The sequence below is a fragment of the Pistacia vera genome, unplaced genomic scaffold, assembly GCF_008641045.1.
Source record: "Pistacia vera cultivar Batoury unplaced genomic scaffold, PisVer_v2 Contig552, whole genome shotgun sequence".
Taxonomy (NCBI): domain Eukaryota; kingdom Viridiplantae; phylum Streptophyta; class Magnoliopsida; order Sapindales; family Anacardiaceae; genus Pistacia; species Pistacia vera.
In genome coordinates, this window is record NW_022196393.1 from 269,816 (window position 1) to 293,167 (window position 23,352).

At 39.9% G+C, this 23,352-nt stretch overlaps 3 protein-coding genes across 3 annotated transcripts; 2 read left to right on the top strand and 1 right to left on the bottom strand.

Moving 5' to 3' along the window:
* Nucleotides 1-8,003: 8,003 nt before the first annotated feature.
* On the top strand, nucleotides 8,004-10,203 carry LOC116108072 (xyloglucan galactosyltransferase MUR3-like). The gene has a single exon (XM_031394353.1). It carries the CDS (start codon nucleotides 8,140-8,142, stop codon nucleotides 9,979-9,981), a length of 1,842 nt encoding a protein of 613 aa, XP_031250213.1. The 5' UTR covers nucleotides 8,004-8,139; the 3' UTR covers nucleotides 9,982-10,203.
* A 2,127-nt stretch (nucleotides 10,204-12,330) lies between these two features.
* Nucleotides 12,331-14,875, top strand: LOC116108052 (subtilisin-like protease SBT1.2). Its single transcript, XM_031394330.1, has one exon. It carries the CDS (start codon nucleotides 12,413-12,415, stop codon nucleotides 14,720-14,722), a length of 2,310 nt encoding a protein of 769 aa, XP_031250190.1. The 5' UTR covers nucleotides 12,331-12,412; the 3' UTR covers nucleotides 14,723-14,875.
* Nucleotides 14,876-15,042: 167 nt separating this feature from the next.
* LOC116108053 (photosystem II reaction center PSB28 protein, chloroplastic-like) lies at nucleotides 15,043-16,743 on the bottom strand. Its single transcript, XM_031394331.1, has 2 exons — nucleotides 16,387-16,743; nucleotides 15,043-15,762 (listed from the first exon to the last, which is right to left on the bottom strand). The coding sequence occupies exons 1-2, from the start codon at nucleotides 16,463-16,465 to the stop codon at nucleotides 15,293-15,295; spliced, it is 549 nt and encodes a 182-aa protein (XP_031250191.1). The 5' UTR covers nucleotides 16,466-16,743; the 3' UTR covers nucleotides 15,043-15,292.
* Between the last annotated feature and the right edge of the window lie 6,609 nt (nucleotides 16,744-23,352).

The window sequence follows — 23,352 nt, forward strand, 5'->3', positions numbered from 1 at the left end:
GTTGATTGACCACGAGTTGGGAGTCAGACTTTACTTCTAGTTTCTTTGCTCCAATTTCCTTGGCTAAGGAAAGTCCAACTATGAGGGCCTCATATTCGGCTTCGTTGTTCGTGCACTTGAACCCACATCGTATTGCCTACTGGATGATGTCTCTTTCTGGCACGACCAGTACCACTCTAAGTCCGCTTCCATTTACGTTACTCGAGCTGTCCACTAAGAGAGTCCACTTGGATGGTGATCCGCCGTTCATGCATAATAACTCATTTTCTGCTTGGGTGGTAGTATTCGGGGTAAAATCAGCAATGAAGTCGGCCAAGGCCTAGGATTTGACGGCGGTGCAAGGCTGGTATGAGATGTTGAACTCGCTGAGCTCTACTATCCACTGCAGGAGTCGGCTTGATAGCTCTGGTTTGTGCAGTATCTTCTTGAGTGGGAAGGAGGTGAGTACAACTATTGAGTGGCACTGAAAGTATGGCCTAAGCTTCCTGGATGCATGGATGAGGGCGAGGGCTAACTTTTCCAGCTGACTGTATCATGTTTCCGCATCAAGGAGTGACTTGCTTACATAGTAGACCGACAACTGCTTCGTTTCTTCTTCTCGAACTAGTACTGCTGAGATGGCTGTCTCGGAGACCGCTAGGTAAGAGTAGAGCTTCTCCCCGTCCACCGGTTTGGAGAGGAGCGGAGGGGAGGTTAGGTACCTCTTCAGTTGTTACAAGACTTCTTCACAGGAGGCAGTCCACTCGAACTTCTTGGACTTCTTAAAAGCATGGAAGAAGAGATGACACTTGTCGACTGACTTGGAGATGAAGCGGCTCAAGGCGACTACACGTCCTACAAGGCGCTGGATGTCTTTGACATAAGTCAGAGACGGTATACCAAGGATTGCTCTGATTTGGTCGGGGTTAGCTTCTATCCCTTGTTGAGTCACCATGTATCCCAAGAACTTTCCTGACGAGACCCCAAATGAGCACTTGGCTGGATTTAGCTTCATGTTGTACTTCATGAGGATGGCAAATGCCTGGCTGAGGTGGTCAAGATGCTGTTCGGCCATCAGTGACTTGACAAGCATGTCGTCGATGTACACCTCCATGGTGTCTCCGAGGTACTCGGCGAACATCTTGTTGACTAGCCGCTGGTAGGTGGCCCCTACGTTCTTCAGGCCAAATGGCATCACCTTATAGCAATAGGTTCCTCTTTTGATGATGAAGGTTGTCTTCTCTTGGTCGTCCGGGTGTATTAGGATCTGGTTGTACCCTAAGAAAGCATCCATGAAACTAAGGAGCTCATGACCTGCGGTCGTATCGACCATCATGTCGATATGTGGGAGCGGGAAGGAATCCTTGGGGCAGACTTTGTTTAAGTTCGTGAAGTCAATGCACACTCTCTATTTCCCATTCTTCTTCTTTACGACCACGACATTCAGGGTAGTGGACCTCTTTGATCATACCATTGCTCAGGAGCTTCTCGACCTCTTCGTTGACAATTCGATTACGCTCTGATGCGAATTTCTTTCTCTTCTGTTTCACTAGTGGGTAATCTGGGTCTATCTTGAGCTGATGGACCATTGCTTCCGGACTAACTCCAGTCATGTTGGCGTGGGACTAGGCGAAACAGTTTTGGTTCTGTTTGAGGAATTCTATCAGCTTCTTTCTTGTCTCGGGCTTGAGGCGGGACCCTATGTGTGTCTTTCTCTTGGGATCGTCTGGATGTATCTGTACTTCATCCAACTCTTCCATAGATGGTTGATCCGGATTGGTCGGTGGGGTTGGATGAGACTGTAATTGATACGAAGAGTTACCCTTGCCTTTGAAGGCATTCTTGTAGCAATCCCTAGAAGTTTTGGGGTCACCCCTGATCTCTCATACCCCCCACTTGGTTGAAAATCTGATCGTTTGGTGGAAGGTAGATGGGACTGCCCTCATGTCGTGGATCTAAGGTCGGCCTAAGATGATGTCGTATGGTGAGGGGCAGTCGATTACCAGAAAAATAGTCTGTTTGTTCACTCCACCGACTTAGATAGGGATGACGATCTCCCCGATAGTATACTTCTACTCAGAGTTGAAACCAACTAGCGGCGTCGGTCGCCTGTTGATGTTTGCCTCTTCCAATCCCATAGCCTTCACTGTTTCGAGGAATAGGATGTTTGCTGAAGAGCTTCCATCTACGAATACTCTTTTCACTAGGATGTTGGCGATCTGCAGGGAGATGACTAGGGCATCGTGATGAGGAGCGACCAAGGTGACCGGCTTGTCATCTTCAAACTGAATTACCTGATGAGTGTGTGACCGCGAGACCGGATGGATGGACTGGACTTCATGGTGGTGGTTAGCTCTGGCATACCGATTGGCCGATGAGTAACTTACCCCACTGATCTCTGATCCTCTGGAGATGAGCGAACAGAATCCTTTTGGTGCAGGTTCTCGTGGAGGTGGTGATGGTTCTTTTGAACCTTTATGGCTAATGGTGCTCTTCCCCTTCTCGGTTAGTAGATCCCAGAGATGTCCCCTTTTTAGAAGTGCAGCGACCTCTAGCCATAAGGCGATGCAGTCTACGGTATTGTGCCCATCGTCGCTGTAGAACTCGCACCACTTGGTTGTGTTTCTCCTTGCCTCGGGATTGAGCTTGCCAGACCACTTGACGGTGGATCCAATTCCTTTCATTATTGCTATGACCTAGGTTGGTTCGACGTTGAGGTTGTATTCTGATATTTTGTACCGGTTCGATCCAAACTGCCTACTGTCGCTTCCGCGGGCTAACGATCATACGGTTTCCTGACTCGGCTCATATTACGTGCTGGGGGTTGGTAGTGGTGTTCTACCGGCCGGTGCTCTGGTTTCTTGTCATTCCGCCTTGATTCATATCTGGAATGAGCTGCTCGATTCATCTCATCTTCCTCCCATCTTATTTGGATCACTGCCCAGGCCAGAGTGTCTTCCATTATGGTGCAACCCAGCTTCGTAAGTTCTTTGTACAGTTCTCCATCTGGGAGGAGGCCTTTCCTGAAGGCGTCCACAGCTGTCTCGGGGTTACATGACAGGATAGAGATCTTTTCTTTGTTGAATTTGCTAACATATTCTCTCAGTGGCTCTCCCCTTCTCTGGTATATTCGGTATAGGTCGGCCGACAGTTTCTCTAGTTTCTTGTTGCTGGCGAATTGTTCCATGAAGGTGTCGGTAAGCTAGGCGAATGAGTCGATGGATCCGTTCGGGAGGTTTGTGTACCACTGGAGTGTCAGGCCGGATAAACTAGAACCGAAAATTTTGCACATGCAGGCTTCCCTAAGTCGTCGGGGTATTAAGATTGTGAACATCCGCTGCTTGTACGAGGCTATGTGGTAGTCCAAGTCGGTGGTACCGTCGTATGGTTTCATGTTGAGGATGGTGAATTTTTGGGGCATGTCGGCCAGGGCGATCTCATCCACAAAGGGTGAATCAGCGTAACAGTGGGGTCTGCTCTTCTTGGTTGGACCGGCATTCCTGGAATGCGCCTCATCACTACCTCCACGTCGGCCAGCCTCTTGGCCAGTACTTGTTCAGGAAAAGGGGACACCACTAGGCCATCCCGCATGACCGGGTCAGCCTTTGCAATTGTCTTTGATACATTCTGTTGGGTCATCCCTCGTGGGGTGGTCTGACGAGTTGTTCCTTCGTGCGTTCCCTGGTAGCATAGATCTTCGTTCATTCCTTCCTGTTGGATGACTCCCATGGTAACTATTCTAGTGTTTCGCCCCACATGAATGGTCAAGGGAGTCCTCTGATAGTCATTCGGTTAGTCAGGATGGATGGGCTCGGGTGCTGTGGTTTGTTTAGTTTGGCCGTTCATCCCGTGAGGATGAGCCGAGCCGAGCCGAGTGGGGTATGTGTTAGGATGGTTGACTGGATGTAAGGTGGGATGGTCAGATTGGGCTGATCTTGTGGATGAGGGCTTTCTGCCACCGAATCGTCTTGATCTTGATGCTGGGATGAATCGACTGAATGATGTTCTACAGACATATCTTTATCTCCATGAATCAGGACAGAATCATCGACCGCAGATGGGTTTAGCAGACGTGGCCTTTTGCCGGAGACCAAGGGTCGGTGCTCTGGCGTAAGGAGAGGTTGCATGGACAGAACAGGGGTGCGGAACCGATTGGGAGGTGCCTGGCCAGGCAGGAACTCTAGATCGTAGAATTGACTAACCTTCTCCTTGAGAGACTGGTTTTCTAACATGATGGACGCGTTTTTTATCCGGATCACATTGTTCTCAGCTTCCAATGCGGCTACTTTGTCCAAGTTCTGTTGCATGAGAGTGGTTAGAGCTTCCAGTTTGGCCTCGAGGCCGGGATTAGCGTTGTCGGAGTTGTCAGCCATGGAAAGTTCTTCTACGTAACAGGGTTCGTCGAGCCGAATGATTGCTAGAGGCCCCACGGTGGGCGCCAACCTGTAGACGTAAAAATCTACCTATACAGAAGGGGGGTCTGATCCCGTGAGGTTGAGGCCACTAGCGATCCGTTGCACTTGCACACATAGAGAAACAAACGCTTGAAGTGAACGAGAAACACTCAGGTGGTGTTTGCCGTAGGCACTCCGACACTCAAGTTAACAAGACTGAAAGAGGCTAGTATAGTGAGGGCTAGGGAGTAAAAAGGTTATCGGAAGTCTAATCGGGGACTGTGACTACGGCGGTGATGTGGAGCTCTCAAGTCAGAGCTTTCAGTGTGAAGGTATAATGTAATGTGCCCTTTGTGAGAGGGCTGGCCCCTGCTTATATAGTGGTTGTCTGGTCTCCCTATCCTGGTAGAAGTAGAAGTCCTAGTATGACCCTAATGCAAACCCTAGAAGAATTAAGGCTGTAGTAAGTTGTCTTACCAGTGTCCAGATAGGAAGGTGATTCTGATTAGGAGAGTAACTTCGAGTAGGAAAGTGTTCTGAACAGGAAGGTGACCTTGAATAGGAGATTGCTCAGGAATAGGAAAATATTCTGAGGGCCGTGGGCCCTAGATTCTCCCATGGACCTAGGAAATGGGCCGGGATTGGGAGACTCGTACCCAGGTGGTTTGGGCCAGCTGTATTTTGTCCCAAATGGACCTAATCCGGATCGGGATTGGGCTTGGCTTCTTCACTGTCAGGCCTGTTTTCCTATTTAGGCCAACGACGATTTTTGGCTCTAACATGTAGCACAAACATAAATAAGGAATTTGAGGTTGCCACATATCTTTAAAAATGATAGTACCCCGTCAGTTTGCAGTGGGTCCTAAATAATGAAGGTTTATTTCTCACCTATTTAAAAAGATGTTTTACATTTTCTAAATACTAATTTGGCCAATAAGGCCAGAGAGCTTGATGTCTGTATATGAATTTCCATGGATTGATTCAATTGAAATGTGACGTGAAAGAACACACATTAATTAACTTTGTATCATTAAAGAACTGAAGAATGGCTTGAGGGTTAAGTCATGCCAAGCCAAGAGAATATTGATTTTCCTTGTAGCTGGAGAAAAGTTAAAACTCGATATGCAAGCAAAGAAGCTACAGCCTAAAGTTGAATGAACAAACTATTGATAAGTTCATTGACTCAAGTCGAGAAAAACAAAAACAGATCTCCATATCTATTATCAAACATCAGTTCATCTATCTCATGCCTCCGGGGAGATGCTATGGCTCATTCAGCCGAGTTAATTTGGAAGGAACAAATATTGGTGCTGCAATGTTCGCCCGCCGTGGCACCACTGCTGAGTCCCAAGATTGTTGCTGCATCAACATTTATGTAAACAACAATGTTCAGGGAGTAAACAATTCGGTATTGCTTGGAAGTGAGGTAAGAATGAGAGATCCTGGAGTTTGCTTGTATTTTGGAGATATCAAGTTTGATAGAAGATGGCCTCAACAATCCCAATCAAATAACAGATCCAATTTCGAATCTTGTGTGATTTTTCTTCTTTTATTTATCTCACTTTTCTTAATGCTTTCGTTTATATAAATATATTATGTACGGGGTTATTGAATTTATATATGCAATTAAGTAAATGTTTCTCTCCTCCACAAAATTTGATGTAGCAAACATGAACATCCGTGTCTTTTTCCAACAGTTGAATGATAAAAATATATGAGCCTGCCCACATGGCAGAGGTCGAGACGAGACCCGTCAATGAAACTGAGCCAGTCAGTATTAAAGATGGTTGACACTAGCACGTTGTGTTATAGGGATTAGTGGCTGGCCACTCCTGCCCATTACATTAACTGTGTGGTGCCAAACCTGCAAGCACAACCTTCCCTACATGCACGCTTGTAGCTTTTCTTTTTTGATTTCACGTCGACCACTGCACCCAATTTATCAACTCTACCGCCTCTATCTTATTGGTTTCTCTTAATTTTCATCCGCTATAGTCACTTTTGTTTCTTGAAGTTGCTTGACTTCATCTACTATGAACATCGGTTTTTCTTTTTCTTTTTTTCTTTTTAACAGTACGAGGCCGGTGTGGCCATTGCTTATATATGATAGATTCATGTTACCAAATTACGTCTCTATCGACCTCTAACATAATTTTATCAGACTCACAGCGGCAGGCCAGCTGCACTCATATATATATATATATATATATATACTACATAAGATAACTTATTTAATAGGAACTTCTGTGAAGTCTTTTTCTAGAAATTAAGTGCATTAATCTTACATTACTGTACGTAGCTAGCTTTGATATATATATATATATAAAATTCTATCTATTCTTCCCTGGGCCAATGATTCTGGGTTAGATAATAAACTTAAGCAGTTGAGGGTTGTTTATGTTTGACTGGTCAGAATCCCACCTTGAGAAAGTTGAGAATAATGAACCCACTTTACACTTTGGTTTTATATAAAAAGATGAGCATTAGAATTAGTGTCATTGTGTCTAGTCTAAAGCGTTGCGATAATAATGGTAATTGTGCTTTAGAAAGTGGAAAATTAACTGGGCATATGGTAAAGCACAATGATGAGATTTGGCATAAAGCGCATACGTAATTTGACTACATCCCTTCATATTATCTTAATTAGTTTAAAACAAGTTGCTCTTGGTTGGTTAAGAGGCGGAAGCAAAATACTTTGATCAAACGCATCGTATTCTGTTGGCCTTTGGTCTGATAGTACCAAACTACCAATAACGTTATTGCTACGAAATTATAGAAATACAAATACGTACGAGATTATTTTAGTAATTAATTTTAGGAGTAGCACATGTTCAGTTCAGATAACAATTCCCAAACAGTGATATTAAGGATCCTTCCTGCCTTTCACTTTCACATGTAGCCTTTGTTATTACAACCAATATTATTCCTTAATTCTAATGCAACCAGCTGTACCTGTAAACAAAATAGAACCCACTAGGACCCTCTCTCATCATCCAATCACACTCCCACCACGTGTCCCGCAAAACTTGTCATTTCTTCATCATCATCAAATCACACTACAAATCTCACTACTCACTACTCACTGTAACACAACGTAACTCCAGGAGTTACAGTGCGAAATCGCCTTCGTGAAGCCGACACGTAAGCCCACTTAACACATGGCATAATTCCACAGGCTACCGACAACCGAGAGCTTTCTCCTATATATACATATATGCGCTAATCCTTCTCTCTTTTACTATTGGGCTCGGGAATTTGTTCCTAAATTTTCTCAATCTCTGACTTTCACCGAATCAAAACAATCAGACCACGCGTAAGTTTCTTCTTTCTCTACTCCGTTTTGTCCTCCTTCTTATTTTATAAGCTAGTCGTTGCGATCTGCCCTTTTTACATCGTTCTATTTTGCTGCAAATTTTTTTGCAACAGATCAGAGGGACGCGGTTCATGATTTATCGTGATTTGTGCTGACTTGAGAACTGTTTCTAGAAGTCAAGATCTTGAGCTCGGTTTGAATATTTGTTATTAGTTTATTGAAAGTTGAGCATTGTTTACTGTTCTTTATCTTTGTTACAGTTTTTAAGCTGAATAGCAGTATATTCAGTTCAACTGTTGATATTGGGTTTAGGGTTTATTTATTTGTCTAGTTTTGGGGATTTTAAGTGTTGGGTTGGGTAGGATTACTAGATTCTTGAATTGGGCTTGTGGGTGTTTTGGATGAAATGCGGCAATTGTTGATTGATTGATCGATCGAGCTAATTAGAAGCGGATGAGACGCCGGCCGGCGTCGAATAGCCCTTTAGAGCCAATGGATAAGGGAACGGGCAAACATCAACAAAAGAGGCTATGTTTTTTAGCTTCATTGTCTGTAGTCTTTTGGATTTTGTTGTTATACTTTCATTTTGCAGTACTTGGAAGTAATACTGCTAATGAATCTACCCAATTTCCGATAAATCCCGCTAACCAGGAATCTACCTCTGTCCATTGGGTCAATGCCCGTGTTACTGAACCCCATAAAGAAGCCATCAATTTTGTTGATAATAAATCTACCCAAATACAATCCAATCCTGTTATCCCAGATCCCGTTCCTTCCGATTTATCTAATGCTGGAGTTAAAGAAGAACCTGGCAAAAAAGCCACTGATGATGGTAATGATGAAAAGGAGAATTTTCCATTTATCAGGGCATTGAAAACAATCGAGAACAAGAGCGATCCTTGTGGAGGTAGGTACATTTATGTGCATGATCTTCCTCCGAGGTTTAATGAGGATATGCTGAAGGAGTGTAGAAGATTGAGTCTCTGGACCAATATGTGTAAGTTCATGAAAAATGCTGGACTAGGGCCTCCGCTTGAGAATGTTGAGGGGGTGTTTTCCAATACTGGGTGGTATGCCACGAATCAGTTTGCAGTTGATGTGATATTCAATAACAGGATGAAGCAGTATGATTGCTTGACAGATGATTCTTCCATTGCTGCAGCAATTTTCGTGCCATTTTATGCAGGGTTTGATGTTGCTAGGTATCTTTGGGGGCATAATATATCAACCAGAGATGCTGCTTCGCATGATTTGGTTGATTGGCTAATGAAGAGGCCTGAGTGGGGTATCATGGGTGGGAGGGATCATTTTCTGGTGGCAGGGAGGATAACTTGGGATTTCAGGAGATTAACCGATGAAGAAAAAGATTGGGGGAATAAGCTTTTGTTTCTCCCAGCTGCGAAGAATATGTCCATGCTTGTGGTTGAATCAAGTCCCTGGAATGCAAATGATTTTGGCATTCCTTATCCGACGTACTTCCATCCGGCTAAAGATGCTGATGTTTTTATTTGGCAAGACAGGATGAGGAAATTGGAGAGGAAGTGGCTCTTTTCTTTTGCCGGTGCTCCACGTCCTGACAACCCCAAGTCAATCAGAGGGCAGATCATTGACCAGTGTAAGAGTTCGAAGGTGGGCAAGCTGTTGGAATGTGATTTTGGGGAGAGCAAGTGTCATTCCCCAAGCAGCATAATGCAGATGTTTCAGAGCTCCCTCTTCTGCCTGCAACCTCAAGGAGATTCATACACACGGAGATCTGCCTTTGACTCAATGTTGGCCGGTTGCATACCTGTCTTCTTCCATCCAGGTTCGGCTTACACACAATATACTTGGCATCTTCCAAAGAATTATTCTACATATTCGGTTTTCATTCCGGAGGATGACATCCGTAAGAGAAATATTAGCATAGAGGAAAGGCTTGGACAAATTTCTCCTGAGCAGGTTAAGATCATGAGGGAGACTGTTATAAATCTTATACCAAGGCTGATATATGCAGATCCTCGCTCAAAATTGGAGACTCTTAAAGATTCTTTTGATGTTGCTGTACAGGCAGTCATTGACAAAGTTACAAGGTTGAGGAGAAATATCATTGAAGGTCGTACAGAATATGATAATTTTGTGGAGGAGAACGCATGGAAATATGCTTTGCTAGATGAAGGGCAACGTGAGGTAGGAGGTCATGAGTGGGATCCTTTCTTCTCAAAACCGAAGAAGGATGGTAATGGTGAAACTGATGGTTCGTCAGCAGAAGCTGCAAAAAAATCTTGGAAAAATGAGCAAAGAGATCAATCACGGTAGCAGTTGATTATATAACAACTGATGTGATGATATCTACTACGGTTGGTTGCTCAGAACACGACTTTTGACCTCGAGTCAGGTGGGTTGTAGGCTTTGCTATGAAATCATTGTAGAAACTGCCATCAAGTATAGGCCATGCTCCATGTTTTGGACCAGAGTATACACATTTTCTTCTTCTAATACAGTTTTTAATATAGAATCTCTTACATGTTGCAATCTGAATTTGGCTTAGAAATTCTTTGTAATGTATTGTAGCTCAGAATTCAATTTTTTGTCTTCCTAAGGTGTTCAACCAATGCATACTAGTAATAATCATGAGTGATTAACAAGTATATCTGAGTTAATTGCAGTTAGCTTCGAGTGCGGTTTGCCCTGGATTATTGTCCAATCAATGCACATTGGTTAATGGGAAACTTGGGAGATGATTTCAATCATTCTAAAGAATCTAAACCGTTCTGCTGACATTTAAATTTCTTTAGTTACTTAAGTAGTAGAGTTCTATCACACTATAAAGAATCTGGTAATATTTTTAATATTTAGAAAAGGTGGTAAATTCTATTTAGAATTTAATCATGTATAAATCCCTTCCATGCACTGATGTTATCGTCATGTGCCTCCAACGTAGTTGTAGTTGTGTTTAGATCCACAGGACCTATTCTGTCAATTAATTTTATTTTTTGTTATACGACAATTGTTCTTATACCTGTAAATTAGTTGCATTTGTATAGAATCTGGTTTCCTACATTGATAAAAAATTAACCGAATCATGAAAAGACATGCACTGCTAGATTAAATATGAACTGAAGCATCAGAATTGAAGTATTATAAGCAGGTATCATTATGATAAAAGTTTAACAGTTTAGAGTTCAATTGATGGTGTTGATAAGGGAAAAAACTGAAATTAAATAAATAATAAAAATTTTTAGAATATTTTGAAGTGGGTGTTGAGCTGGATGAGAGTTGTATTGTTAGAAATCTGGAGCCAGCCAACAGAGTTACCGCCACGGTACCTTTCACCGGCATGGGATGTCATGTGTTTTGAAGCTGGACACAACCTGTATTTGTATTGTACTGTAACCCATTCTCTGAAGCGTTCGCGGTGCCCCGGAGTATTCCAATGGGCCAAAGAGACCCTTTTATGTGACGGTACTCAACATGACCCAGCCTAACACATTTGTTGGACTTTATGAATCATCACCCAGCCCAATATGGCCCATATGTGAGCATATTTCTGCACATAAATCTTACAAAATAAAGTCTTTTAAATTACAATTATGGGTTATGGCAATTACAACTGGCCAAACATGATATTGTCCGTTTTGACATGGCAGGGTCTCACAGTTTTGTTTCTAGGCTTTATGCCCAAAATGTGTACTGAGTTAAAGGCCTATAGCCCAGTATATATACACACCTCCTTTCACACGAAGGCATATGAGACTTCATAACATACCCCTCCATTGCATGCACCCCCTCTCACATGGAGAGATGTGGGACTTCACAACATAACTCTATCGCAATCACGTTGATAACATGTTTATAAATGGTCAAACGGTCAAACATAATATTGTCTGCTTTGACACTACATAGCTTCATGGTTTTATTTTTGGGCTTCAAACCCAAAACGCGTTATGTTGGGTTAAAGGTTTATACGTGTTTATAAATGGTCAAACATGATATTGTCCGCTTTGACACTATATGGCCTCATGTTTTATTTATGGGCTTCAAATCCAAAACGCATCATGTTGGGTTAAAGGCTTATAGCCCTATATATATAGGATACACGCACCCTCTCACATAGAGCAATATGAGACTTCAAAACAATGACTTATGAATGTTCTTTTATTTTTATTTAAAAAAAAAAAAGAAACTTTAAACATAAATTCCTGTCACATGTGTGCGCATGAGTAAATATGATATAGAAAATAGTGAAATATGAAGGGTAGCAGTAGCACACTGCAGTGAAGCAAACACAAGCTGCACGGGGCAGAGGGAGCTATTCTGTTTCGGAGAAACATAAGAGCGTCTGCCTGAATCAAATGTAGATTTCAACTAGCCTTTCATTTAATGACAACCATCCACTCCATTCATGTTTCCTTAACAATTTCTCACTTCGACAAAACAAAACTCAGAAACAAAGATTCATAGCATTTAAAATCTAACGTCTATACCACATGTATTAAAACTAACCTTAACTTCTCGTGAAGCTAACTCAAACTCCTTCAGCTCCTCAAGCAGCTACACATTCTCTCCCACTGTCACAACAAACGATCCTCGTGATGAAGAGCTCTTATATTTCACGAGTTTCATATTCTCTCTCAGATCTCTCTAACCCAGTTTTGAATTCTCTTCAACTCCTTCAAATACCCCCACTTTCCTTTCACCAAACCATGCATCCAGTTTCTGGCTTTGTTTTTTACGTTTCACTTAATCCATGGAACCCAAGATTTCCCTTTTTGTTTCTGTTATTTTCTTCTACTTTGTTTCTCTTCACGCAGACACTCTCCAAACCTACGTAGTTCAACTCCACCCACATGGTTTAACTAGCTCTTTGTTCACTTCTAAGCTTCATTGGCATCTCTCCTTCATTGAACAAACCATTTCCTCCGAGGAGGACCCTTCTTCTCGCCTTCTATACTCCTACCATTCTGCCATGGAAGGTTTTGCTGCTCAACTCTCTCAATCAGAGTTTGAGTCTTTGCAAAAGTTGCCTGACGTCATTGCAATTAGACCTGACAGGAGGTTCCAACTTCAGACAACTTACTCTTACAAATTCTTAGGACCAAAGCGGCCCTCAAATGGAGGAGCTTGGTATAGCTCCCATTTCGGTTATGGAACCATAATTGGGGTCCTTGACACTGGAGTTTGGCCTGAAAGTCCAAGCTTTGATGATCAGGGAATGCCCCCAGTTCCCAGGAAATGGAGAGGGATTTGCCAAGAAGGTGAAAACTTCAATGCTTCGAATTGCAACAGGAAACTTATTGGAGCCAGGTTCTTCTCTAGGGGTCACCGTGTGGCTTCAATGTCATCCTCGCCAAATATTATTCAAGAATATGTGTCACCGCGGGATTCCCAGGGGCATGGGACTCATACAGCATCAACGGCTGGTGGAACTTCAGTTCCAATGGCAAGTGTGCTTGGTAATGGAGCAGGCGTGGCTCGAGGAATGGCCCCCGGTGCTCACGTTGCTGTATATAAAGTTTGCTGGTTCAGTGGCTGTTATAGCTCCGATATCTTAGCGGCAATGGATGTTGCAATTATAGATGGGGTTGATGTTCTCTCTCTATCTCTGGGCGGTTTCCCATTACCGCTTTTTGATGATAGCATCGCAATTGGTAGTTTTCGGGCAATGGAGCATGGAATTTCTGTCGTATGTGCAGCAGGAAACAGTGGACCACTCCAAAACTCAGTTGCTAATGAAGCTCCTTGGATAGCTACCGTTGGTGCAAGCACACTAGACAGAAGATTTCCAGCTATTGTTCGGATGGGTAACGGAGGACTCCTTTATGGAGAATCCATGTACCCAGGAAACCAATTATCCAATCTACAAAAAGAGCTTGAACTAGTTTATGTGATAAGTGGTGATGAGAGGGGAAGTGAATTTTGCTTGAGAGGGTCTCTCCCAAAGGAAAAAGTTCGCGGTAAGATGGTGGTTTGTGATCGAGGTATCAATGGAAGGGCAGAAAAAGGTGAAGTTGTGAAAGAAGCGGGTGGCGCTGCAATGATTTTAGCAAATACAGTGATAAACCTGGAAGAGGATTCGGTTGATGTCCATGTCTTGCCGGCTACAGTGATTGGTTTTGCAGAGGCAGTTCGTTTAAAGGCTTATATTAACTCCACAAGGAGGGCTAGAGCTCGAATCATATTTGGAGGAACTGCTATTGGGAGATCAAGGGCACCAGCAGTAGCACAGTTTTCGGCCAGAGGACCAAGTTTATATAGTCCTACCATCCTGAAACCTGATGTAATTGCTCCTGGAGTCAATATAGTTGCTGCTTGGCCTCAAAACTTAGGTCCAACAAGCCTTCCGGAAGATTCAAGAAGGGTGAATTTCACCGTCATGTCCGGGACTTCCATGGCTTGTCCCCATGTCAGTGGCATCACTGCTCTAATCCGCTCAGCACATCCCAAATGGACCCCTGCAGCCATTAAGTCTGCACTTATGACAACTGCTGACACAAATGACCATTTTGGAAAACCGATAATGGATGGGAATAAACCTGCTGGAGTTTTCGCTATCGGAGCAGGCCATATAAACCCAGAAAGAGCAATCAATCCTGGATTGATATATGATATTACACCAGATGAGTATATCACTCATCTATGCACTCTAGGATACACAAAATCAGAAATTTTAGCAATTACTCACAGGAACGTGAGCTGCGAAGAAATTTTACAGATGAACAGGGGTTTCAGTCTCAATTATCCCTCCATTTCTGTAATTTTTAAGAATGGAAAGACAACCAAAATGACCACAAGGCGACTGACAAACGTCGGGAGTCCTAATTCCATCTACTCAGTGGACGTAGTGGCTCCAGAAGGCGTCAAAGTGAGAGTCAAACCTCGAAGGATAGTATTCAAGAACATAAACCAAAATTTAAATTATAAAATCTGGTTTACATCAAGGAAGAGAAGTCCAGGAAAAGATAAGATGAGCTTTGCACAAGGACAGTTGACATGGGTTCATTCTGGCAACAGCAGCTTTTACAGGGTTCGAAGTCCTATTTCAGTGACTTGGAAGTAACAGTCGCAGTGGTTATGAGAGTAGTGGCATTTCTAAAAGTAGAGATAGTTCTGCTTTTGTCATTCAGTGAAGACTAACAGTAGTAATGCTAAATTATGTTCGGCCAGAAACATGATAAAGAATCAATAAACAAATATGTTATGAATTATTCAATCAACGCCTAGAAGAGGTTTATAAATTCACACACTGAGACACTTTGCAGTACACGAGAAATGATAGATCTTACGGACACGCATCATTTCTCAGACAAACCTTCCAATAATGAATCGATTCATTAAATATATACTTTCATCTTTTCTGAGACAAATTCCAAAGAAAGATTAACTCATTAAACAAAGTTCAGGAACATGAACTGTCCGCTCAGATGTACATAAAGAAGGAAAGAGAATCATACATTAATAGAAACAGCAAAATTTGTTGTCTTGATGGAGAGAGTGGAGCATTATGGTATTTGCATTAAACCAATAAAGCGGTCAACCGAGGCCTTCAAGTTTCACTGGCATTACACAAAACCAAAGAGGTGATAGGATAAAAGCAAAGCAAACGAGAAACAAGAGAATGAACATTGCCTCAACTTTTGACAAATTGCAATCCATTCTGATTTGCATATCGTTCCATGAACCTCATGAATCTGTCCCACTCTCGGGGAGACCGCATTATATATTTTGCTTCAATCCTTGAAGGCTTTCCATTAACGAATTTTGCACTTACATCAACTGATTGAAGAACCCCTTCCTCATCAATCATATAAAATCCAGTGATATCACCAATTTCATTGGACGAGTCAAAAACTGAGGGTTGATCAAAACTGAATATAGCCATACCGTTTGTACCATCTCTTGATTTGGTTAGCTTCACATCTGGTACAGTCAATTCATCGGTTCCTTGGATGAACTGGATTGTTGGTTTGACCATCATTGTTATGTGTCCAGATATCAGAGAGTTTGTTTTTAATGGGGCCAAGCGTGGGCGAGTCAGGTGTAAAGATTGGCCAATGAAGGGTGAGTGCACACTTCCATGAACAGACCATGTTACTATACCTGTAAAATGAAATACACAAAACAAGTTTTGCTCTTAACATATTAAATTTATAATAGATGGGAAGCTGTTTGTTTTTGCTACTTCTTTTAATGCCTTCCTCAAACATAACAATTTCAGCGAGTTACTAAAGAATTCATAGAGCTCAAACTACTTCTCTCGACGCCGCTTAGTCAATTAATTATGACTTTAGCTCAACCTGAGTCTCCATAACAGTACTCACCCATTTTATCAGACAAACAAGTTATGGGTCAACAATTTAATACTTCTTAAATACATTTCCATAGAAACAATCCACTGAATAATTTTCCTAAACAGGAGAAATGCAATATCAAGAATGTCAAAAGTTTCCTACCGAAAGATACAAATTTTATTAAGCACCCATATCTAGTAATGCTACATGTCCGGGAATTACACTCTTAACAAATTTAAATCCAACCATATTAAGCAAAGGCAAAACATGACCGAAAACAGGAGAAAACATCCTCAAAAACAACTAAAAAAATGTATTTAAAAGTAACTGAAAGACCAAAAACAGTAAAAAACATTCATGCATTGCACAGTTATTGCTTCACTGTTTTCTTTCAGCACTGATTCCAGGAACTTATAAAGGTAAGGGAAAATACCTGACAGAGAGCGTGGTTGGTGTTGACAACAGTGTGAGACCGGAGATGCGAATGCAAGTGAGTGTAGAGTTATTGCCATTGCAAATACACTAACACAGAGACAGAAAGAAGAGTTTGGTGTTGTGATGATGTGAAGCCAAAGTGAGAGTAATGTGTAAGAAGCATAGCCATTCACTTCAAATACTTAGTTGCCTCTAGTCTTCATCATCCGAAGATTTGAGCTATCCAGCCCCAGCCCTCAGCTCAGTGCGTGGCTCTAGACTTGAGATTCTTTAGGCCCTTTAAGTGGCCTATTAAGGATGCCGTCAGCCCAAAACAATATCAATGGATCTTAAAAGCCCAAAACATTTTCTTAGCGTCGGTGTAATTGATGATGGGACGGCAATTACATTCTCAATTGGGAAATACAAAAGTGATTTGAATATTTATTCACACATTTTATTCTGCCTTTAATGAATAATAGACATATTTTAATTTTAATTTTTTTTTCTTATATCAATTTGCATACAGAAACAACAAAAAATGTATAGGTGTATACTTGATTATTGAATTGAATTCAAGATGACTTTTTTATTCATATAAAGATGGTCCTTTTCAAGGCACCGTGTTTGAACCGAACTTCGACACGAAGCAATACATAGAATTAAGAAAGGAGAGGAAACGAAGCCGCAATTGTCTTCTTAGAATTAAGAATGAAACGACGACGTGGGAGTGGCATCCAATTCCAAAAGCAAAAGCAAAAGCGAAAAAGATTAAGGCAAAGGCAATCCACGTGTCTTGTGCAGCAACTGTTATTGATTCACTGAACCATACCAATCGGCTTCCACCAAACCTTGGAAATTTGTTTAGCCAATGTTTGAACTACCTGTGTTTATTACAGTGTGTAGAAAGTGCAAGAAATTTGTGTCTTCTAACCACTAAAGTTTTTTCAATATTAATGGCCTCCCACCTTCATTAATGGGCCATGCCCTCCCTACCCCTGCAGATTCATAGGTTGGAGGAAGCGTGGACCATGTTACACATTTTGTCTTCTCACCATCTGCCTATTTTTTTAATTAATTGCTCTTATACCTATTATGTAACATTTTTATTAATGAAATTAAATAAATATGTATGTGTAATAAACAAGTCAAATTAAAATGAGTTTTACACAAAATAACACGGAGGTGAGGTGTTAGACATTGTAAAATCCACCACAGTGGGGACCAGTAATCCTACGTGTCACGTGTTAATAACCGTTCCAACACGCTTTACCCACAGTTGACCCACTGCCCCTCTCTGTCTTTGCTAATATACACTAAGTTACTAACACAACACCTCTCTTTTTTTATACAAGAAAAATACTAGCGGTAGCGGGGAGCAGTGAAGCGGACCACGACCCCGTCCTGTTTTTAAACATTACGCCATTGGTGACTCTGACTCAGACTCAGTCTTCTCCCTCTGTCGGCTCGGCCCCATTCTACTCANATCGTTGCACTCATCTTCTTTCTCCTTTTTTTCTGAAGAGTATAGAAACTGAAATAATTTGGAGTAATGGATAATGCTTATATCAGTATACAAGAGAAGAATCCTTTAGCCCATGCTAAGGTACAATAATGCAACACTTCCAAGTTTGAAAAGTATAGCAAGACAATTGTGGAAGCATCCTTACAATTATTTTGGCCTTTCGATATCAACGATTGTTGTTGTCAGCAATATTTTCTTTTCATTTTCCGATAAAAACTGAAGTCTACCAAGTATTTTGTTGGACATGCATGCAAACTACAAGTATGGGTAGACATTATACTTGAGCTCATAAAAAGCTGAAAGGTTTATAAATAACAACTTACCACTAAACAAAGTCAGCTGTTGTAAAAAACAACTCGGTCAGGGAAGGAGTGTAGAATGTAGATAAGCACTTCAGCTTTTAGGGTCAACCTTATAAGAGAAAACAAAAATTCATCTACTGATAAAAGGATGTTTTCAGGATATTTCAAAAATCCAAGACAATTTGTTGATGATATTTGATAAAGTCTGTTTGATTCCAAATAGAAATATAACTTTGAGATAAGGGATTCTAAAAGGAACTTTTTTTTTTTTTTAAAAGATTAATGTAATTGAAAGCTTTTAGATTCTAAGCTTAAAGCGTTGAAAGCAAGGTGAACTAAATAAATATTCATCAAGATAAGTATGACTTACATAGTAAACCCAAATCAGAAATGCATATTCATCTGTTAGTCATTGTGCTTGAGACGTTTTATTTTTTTGTAAAATGTAAATAAATATTGATAAGTCCGCTAGGTTATTTATGTAGGCACGGACAATACCATGCCAATTCTTTCAAATATCGACAAGAAATCTACATGAAAAGAAATGTTGAGAAGCCATTAATTAACTATCAAGCGAAGAATCTGAAGTTTGGCGACAAAAATAATCAAATAAGACCAACATTTATTCAATGCAATCGGCATGCGCATTACCATTTTACGAATGAAGCAACACCAATTCAACCCAAGCCATAGCTCCGACTGTTCCGAAAACCGTTTTTGGATGTACCAGAGCTGCTTGTAGTTTTACAAACTATGGAAAAAAGTTTTCCCATATACAACCATCTTTAATAATCTTAATTCTCAAATTTCAAGATTTTGTTTAAAAAACAAATTTAACAATAAAATCATATAACTTAACTTACTTATCCTTAATAAAAATAACCGAGATACACTAGATTGTCAAATCTAGCACCATCAAACGTGTTCTAGCATACTTTAATTAGATTGGTAAGTCACATAATTGTTTCATTTTTACATTTTCATTTTCATTTTCAGATTTTAACCCAAATGAATGGATGAATGCGTATAAAAAGTTAATTCAATTAATATTGATGAATGATGTAACAATTAATGAGGTCTTCGATATGAGTTTGTATAATTAATTGTACATGTAGCAGCACTTGTTTTCAAAATACTATTTTAAGACAAATATGCCTAAATGCATTTTCGTTTTATTAAATATTCATCATTTTTTTTCATTTTTTCATAAAATACAAAACAAATTAATAAAAGAACTCAACCTAAATTTGTTACTTCCCCGTAAAGAAAATGACAAGGATGACAGTCGCAAACAGAGGGCAAAAATGTCATTTTTCAATATAGTAGAGATAATTTTGTTGATTAATATTTAATGAATAGTGCTATGTATACAAACTAATTATACAAATTATTCTAAAATAACAAAACTATAGAAAACCAAAATAACAAAATCCAAATCGATAACTCTAACTCAGCTATTTTTTTATTAATCAAAAAACATCACAAGTTTGGCATAAATAGTTACATCACTGTTCTAAAACCTGAACCGGCTCGACCGATTTAATTGATTAGACTGAGACTCGAGGCCTTCTCCCGGCCGGGTTACTGCTTTAACTTGTTCCCAAAATCCTTAAGTTGATCACTGACGAACAAGGGGTTACCGAGTGTCAAGGTTAGAGGGATTTTATAGAGTGTAGGTCTATGGTTCAAGGGGTGGTATCGGATTGAATTTTGGATGCCAGAATCAACAGAAATTTGGCCGAAAAATTCAACCCAATCACAGTGGTATATGCGAGTCACGACCGATGAACAGGGGGCTACCAAGTACCAAGGTTAGAGGGATTTTTTAGAGTGGAGGCTGATGGTTTAGGTGGTGGTGTCGGATTAAATTTTGGACATCAAAATCCGCTGGAATTTGGCCAGAAAAATCAACCCAATCGCAATGGTATACGCAAGTCACGACCAGCGAACGGGGGGCTACCAAGTGCCGGGGTTAGAGGAGTTTTTAGAGTGGAGGTTGGCGGTTCTAATAGTGGTGTCAGATTGAATTTTGGCCGCCAGAATCAGCCAAAATTTGGCCAGGAAAAGTGAAACCCTAACTGTCATAGAGGTGTGATTACTTGATTTCAAACCTGTAGGGACTGATGAAATTTATGAAGGGTGATTTTGCTAGATTTTAAACTTGTTGGATACCAATCAAACCGCCAGTTTAATCAGTCAACTCGAGATCTGGCCCTTGCCTAAGTGACACCTCGGGTCGGCTTTTAGAACACTGAGTTACATTGATTTGGAGTAATCGGTTTGCTGGACAAAACGTATGCTGCTTTCAAAATTGCTAGAGTCAAGTCGTTGCACCTCTTTACAAGTTTCATGTCCAAATTGTTGCAGCTCTAGTTGGACAAAATACCTTTCTTTTCAACAAATTCTAGCTTTCTTCATTGCTTCATAAGTCCCAGTCGACTCCCTTTGTGGTTTAGCAAATAAATGGAGGAGTTGATACCTGAAACTGATACAATTAGATAATAATAATCAGATTATTCAAAATCTAATTCTAATAGAAAATCCAAGATCTAGCACACAATAATTATGAATTATAAACTGTAATTGAAAATCTAACCTCACTTAGCAATCCACGTGTCTTGTCTCCAAAGGAATTCACTCTATTTTCATTCTTTTTAAGGGTTCTTCTCTTTTGAGGAATTTAAATACAAAAATTATGATGACCAATTTTGGATTGTGTTATTCTATTTATAGTAACAAAACCTATAGAAAAAAATATATGTATGTGGGATCTTGGGGATCTCTAATTCATTCAGTAGTAGAATTGCAATAAAAACAACTTTCTTATTGGATTAGAACTATTTCTATAAGATTCTTACTATATCCTAATTTAATTAGAATATCATGAAATTCTACTTAATTACAACAATGTCCGTCAACACATACCCTTGAAGAATAGAGAATTACAGTGAGACCCTTTTCAATACGATTTACACTAATTAGTACTTCCGCTACACTATACTCCACATGAACCATTTTATTCATGTAAAAATTTATTTACTTTATTTTCATAATGTAATTGGACTTCTATATATATATATATATATAGAGTAAACACACTGGCCAATTTTCTTTAAGTCCAACTTATATGAAAATCGCTTGAACTTACTTTCTCACAATATTTGAGAATAGTGGATTCCATGTTAAGCATTTATATAATTATACAAATTATAAATCATAACCCAACGTGTTTTTATATAGCCTATAGACATCACCAGTTGGCAACATCAAAGTTATAGAAATATATAAACCTCATAGGTCTAAGGACAATCAGAGAATTGTAGCAAAATAACGTACCTTTTTTCATATATTTAGTAACGATTACTTGATAGTTATACTTTATTTGATCATGTTAAGTGCATGTACTTGTTACGTCGCACCCACATGTTTGCTTTAAGTCACTACCTCAATGATAGAGTAAATCATTCTATAATATAACAGCACAAGAATTGTAAGATTGTTGATGATATTGATAAAGTCCTTTTGTTTTCAAATACGGAAAGATGGCTTTGAGATTAGGGATACATAAAGTAATTGTACGCTTATAGATACTAAGCTTCCAGCCTTGAGAGCAAGGTGGATTATATAACTATTCATTAAGATGACTCTCATACTCTATAGAGATTCAAGGATTGCCAATTACTGATCACGAAGATGAACAGAAAATGATGAATACACATTTGATAATTGAAGTCAAGTAAAGGACAAATCAGAAATGCAGATCAACATGGGCTTGAAATGTTTGAATTTTCGTAAAATGTTAAATCGTTGAAGTTGGCAACCACTTCAACAATAGAGGTCGTTGCTCGACAGCTCGAGGTTGCAGCTCGGGGTCACAGCTAGTCTGCGCGATGCACATGGGGTCCCACTTCTTGGTGAGGTGAGGAAATACATTCGCTGTATTGTCTCTACTGAACGTAACTATAATGACTCTGATGGACATAGCTCAAGAAAGGTCAGAAAATATTTCAATAATATTGACTATGTTAGATGTAGTTTGGATTTGGGTTAACTATGATAAATCGAGCATGTTTTCTTTCTCTTTTCTAGTTCAATATTTGTATGTGGTTATTTATTTCTTTGATTCCAAAGACTCTTTAGTTTTTTTCGATTACTGACTATTGATCAGCTCTCTAGGTTTTCTGTATACATGGTTTTTTTTACGTGGACAAGACCATGCCTATTCTTTCAAATATCGACAAGAAATATACCTGAAACCTAAAAAGTGGTTGTTTTCAATTTTTAACTTTTGCATACGTACAAACACTATTTGCATTTATAGCTAGGAGAGGAGAATGCCAGATTACAAAAGGTCCAATAGGAGAAAGAATACTCACTAGTTAAGTGGTGCAATTCATGTGGTACTTAAAATCCTAACTACAAATCTCTCAAGATTCCTAAAATTACATTATCATATGGCAGGTTGATCACAGAGTGAATTGACTTAATTTTGGTCTTTAACTGTTGTTATAGCAAATGAAAAATAAGAACAGTGGTTTGACACTTTGACTTAAAACTTAGAAGGACACTGGAAATTTTAGTTGTACACCATAATCAAAAGCATCAAGTATGGTTGAGGAGTGTTTTATTACAACATGCATGCTTAGATATCATCAATTGTGTATAAATTGCAACATAAAAACTGGAAAGAAAATGACACAAACAAAATCATTGTTGCTAAATTATTAGAATCGGATTATAGGTTCAGCCCTTACATTGACATAATGGAGTTTCTAGTATTGTAGATAAACTATGTTCAAATTAACTGCCAACTCATGCACAAAGTATTAAAATTGATACATAGAATACTCCACAAGTCACAATCACTATATCTTAATTTCATGTTAATCAGGAGAGAAGTCTTATAATCCCCAATAATATTTTGCTTACAACTAAGTCATACAACCAGACAAAAATTAGACAAAATTTATATAAAATGATTACTTTGTGTGGAGGTCAAAAATCACCTGGGGCCTTATCAGGCCCAGACAGGCATTTTCTACTACAACAGCCCAAGGATACAATCCAACTTCGATTGGGCCAATGCCAAATTTCATGATTTGGGCCAAATCCCACTTTCCTCCAAAATGGGCGTCATCAACGACCTACCTAAGGCCAA